The sequence below is a fragment of the Bombus vosnesenskii genome, unplaced genomic scaffold (genome assembly GCF_011952255.1).
Source record: "Bombus vosnesenskii isolate JDL3184/JDL3185 unplaced genomic scaffold, Bvos_JDL3184-5_v1.1 scf7180000015491, whole genome shotgun sequence".
NCBI classification, from domain to species: Eukaryota; Metazoa; Arthropoda; class Insecta; order Hymenoptera; family Apidae; genus Bombus; species Bombus vosnesenskii.
Window position 1 is genome coordinate 25008 of NW_022884019.1, and position 3293 is coordinate 28300.

The 3293-nt window shown below is 42.6% G+C and overlaps 1 protein-coding gene across 1 annotated transcript; it reads right to left on the reverse strand.

The window, feature by feature from the left end:
• Positions 1-797: 797 nt before the first annotated feature.
• LOC117241234 lies at positions 798-1229 on the reverse strand. Its single transcript, XM_033507201.1, has one exon. It carries the CDS (start codon positions 1227-1229, stop codon positions 798-800), a length of 432 nt encoding a protein of 143 aa, XP_033363092.1.
• Positions 1230-3293: the final 2064 nt, after the last annotated feature.

Here is a 3293-nt window from a genome sequence, read left to right on the forward strand (position 1 = left end):
AATAAATAATTTCTCATAATTATTGTCAAAAGTTAAAACAAATTTGCCCATATCGGCGTCCCTCGTCGAATACTTAAAATTCTCGGCGTTACGTCTTGTCTTTTTAATCCTAAAATTATGCAGGACGTATCTATGGTCTGATGCCGACCAGACCTTCGACAACTTCTTACCTGCATACTTTTTAGCCAATCCCTTGTTCGTGCTAATAATGTCGAGGAAACTTTTCCTTCCGTTCCTACAGAATGATGATCTTCGTTCATACTGATCGGAACGTCCCATTCTTTGCGAACACGTTCAGGAGGCTGATTCCCCTGCTGCCATTTACATGGCCTTCCCATGCGGTGGCCTTTGAGTTAAAATCCCCGGCGATCATCGTTACTGAGTAACTCCTTTTGGTCACCTGAGTCAGAGTGTCCAATTCCTGGACGTAGTTGTTAAACTGTTCCATATTCACATTGGGGGAGCAATAACTCCCAATGTAAAACACGCTATCCACGCTGACTCCTACGATTGCATCTCAAGCGACCAAGGTGGTCTCGTCTGGTTGTTTCCCTTCGAAGAGAGTCATCCACAACGACGCATCGCCCTCGTCGTCGTTGTACTAGTATGTCTGCTGTCTATAAGGCTTCGATATGAATACAACGTGTACTCCCGCTTCGGAGGCATACTGGTATATCAATTCCCGTGCAAGCCTGCTCCTATTCAAGTTAATTATTAAAATCATTATCTCCTGCTAGGATTACCTCTCTTCATCCAGTCTTTTACTGCAGGGCACTCCAGGGAACCGGTAATGTGCCTCAAGATATTCCTGTTCTCCTTCCGCAGATATCACACCTTGGTTCCTTCGTGCACTGGTTTATGGTGTGGCCCCTGTCTCCACATCTTCTGCACAATTCTTTACCAGTGCTCACTACCGTACACCTGGTCACATTATGCCCCAGCATGTGACACCTATACCATTTCAGTACATTGGGCAGAATCCTCGCCGACGCAATTGTCAATCTCGTTTTAACTTTAATAGTCGGTCTGTCCCTGGTAACGGTGCTTGCAGGCAGCACAACCACCGCCTGCTGGGTTTCCCACTGCGTCATCCTTAAGGATTTCGTCTCTATCCATCTTTCTTCCCTTATGTTCAGTTTAGTGGATATGTCCTCCACCAATTCTTCCCTTGTGGCGATGGGGTCGACATTCCCGATTTCCAAGGTCTCCCTATTCGCCAAGGGATACATCTTTGTCACCTGACTTGTAATTTTTCCATTCTAGTTTCGTAGAAAGTGCAGAGCTGGGTCAGAGGCTATTTGTACAGAACTTGTTGTACTTCTTCGTTGCTATTGAAGCGTGGCCCCCCTAACGCCTCTTTATGTGGTTGTGATTTTGCGGAACTTTAACACCTTCGGAATGATAAAAACTACTCTTCTAATGACTATTAACTTTCGAGTAAATGCAGCCGATTGTTACGCGTCGATCTTGCTCAATCAGTTTCTGAACAGCTTTAATTTTTGCTGGTGTTACGTTTGTCTCGACGTCTAGAAAACAATTTATGAAAAGCAAACACTTGGATTGTTGATAATGTTTCATCTCCAAACTGCAGTCGTAATCCATATAAAATTTCATCAATGGGTTTTGTACTCTCAATAGTTAAAAAGTAATAATTAGGCATTGTGCAATAAGACGTGTCGTCTTGTCTGCTTTCTCGGTCATTCAATTATCTGCTAAAGAAACGATGAATAGAGCATCGTTCGTAGCGGAACGTCTTGAAGGCACGTCTGTTTGGATTCCCACACAGTCCCATTTGTATAGCTGACACTGTACCGCACACAGATCGGTTGACATCTAATTGCTACTCATATCGTCGCATGAACTCATTATTTATAATACCGAATTAAAGTCTGAATCATGACTGTATCAACTTAAAGTAATTTCTTGTGTATACTTCTTTCTAAAAATGTAATTAGAAGATCATATTTAGTAATCATATGAATTATAGAGTTCAACTATTTTCCTTTACTTCATATAGAGTGCAAGGTTTAGAACTACCTACACTCTTCGTCAAAAAAATAACCCAGGTGTGTTATCTTTAATTTCTTAATGACGCGTCCAAAGTTTTTCGTCCGTAACGTTTAATATCAAAACATTATGAGCTCAGGATATGCGATTCGTTGAAAATAATTAAAAATCTTATGAGGTTTAGTGTGTAACAAAAAAAGTTGTTTTATTTTAAGAACGAAATGATAACACATGTACAATAAGAAAATAATAATCAACAGAAATTGTAACTAACAATAATAATTTAACAAACATATATACTTATTTAATAATGAGTACATCCCCCTTTATTTTCTATTCCTTCTATTGTACGATTTGGTATCGATTTATATAGTTTCTGGATATAATTTTGACTTAACGTATCTCATTCACGTACAATTGCATTTTTTAATTCTTGTATGTGTTGATACTGCTTTCCATTCGCGTATACGTCGTGAAAAAGTTCTGCCCAGCGATTTTCAATAATATTAAGGTCCCGGAAGAGTGCAGGCCACGGCAAAATAGATATTTATTTCAATAAAATATGATTAGACCAATCTTGATGTGTGTACAGATGCATTATGTTGTTGAAAGATGTAATCAGGTCAAAAATGCGTTCTGTATGATTATTTATTTGTTCTTTGATTAAATTTATAGCGACACTCGACAGTAAACTTTCCAATGATTTCTGTCCCGTGGCTCGCTACACAAAGACCCTATCCTTCGGACAAGATGATTGCCAGATGTCGATACATTCTTACAGAATATTTTCAGCTAGCCTAAGGACCCACTTCCGAGCCTACCTCGACAGGTGGGTGTGTTACACCAGTAAGGAAGGAGAGGAAAAGCGATCCGTCGAGCGTGGCGTCCCGCAGGGCTCGGTGCTGGGCCCCATACTATGGAACGTTGCGTACGACGAGGTACTACGATGCCCGCTACCCCCAGGCGCGGCCATAGTATGCTATGCGGACGACACCCTAATCCTGGTCGAGGGTCGTGGCTGGCACGAGACGCTCCGCATTAGCGGAATCGCAACGGCCTGTGCGATCCGTGCCGTGAACGAACTGGGCCTGAGAGTCTCCCCTGCGAAGTCGGAGGCCACCTGGTTCTTTGACAGGAAGAGGCGAGGGACACCACCGCCCGGCCTATGCATAAACATGGCAAGTGAAACCGTCCGGGTGGGATCACAGATGAAGTATCTGGGACTCACCATCGACAGCCAGTGGACGTTCGAGCCGCACTTCGACTCACTGATCCCGAAGGTGTCA

What these genes read in the sequence shown, in the direction of transcription:
- LOC117241234 (XM_033507201.1), bottom strand. Translation starts at nt 1,229, where the DNA reads ATGTATCCCTTGGCGAATAGGGAGACCTTGGAAATCGGGAATGTCGAC.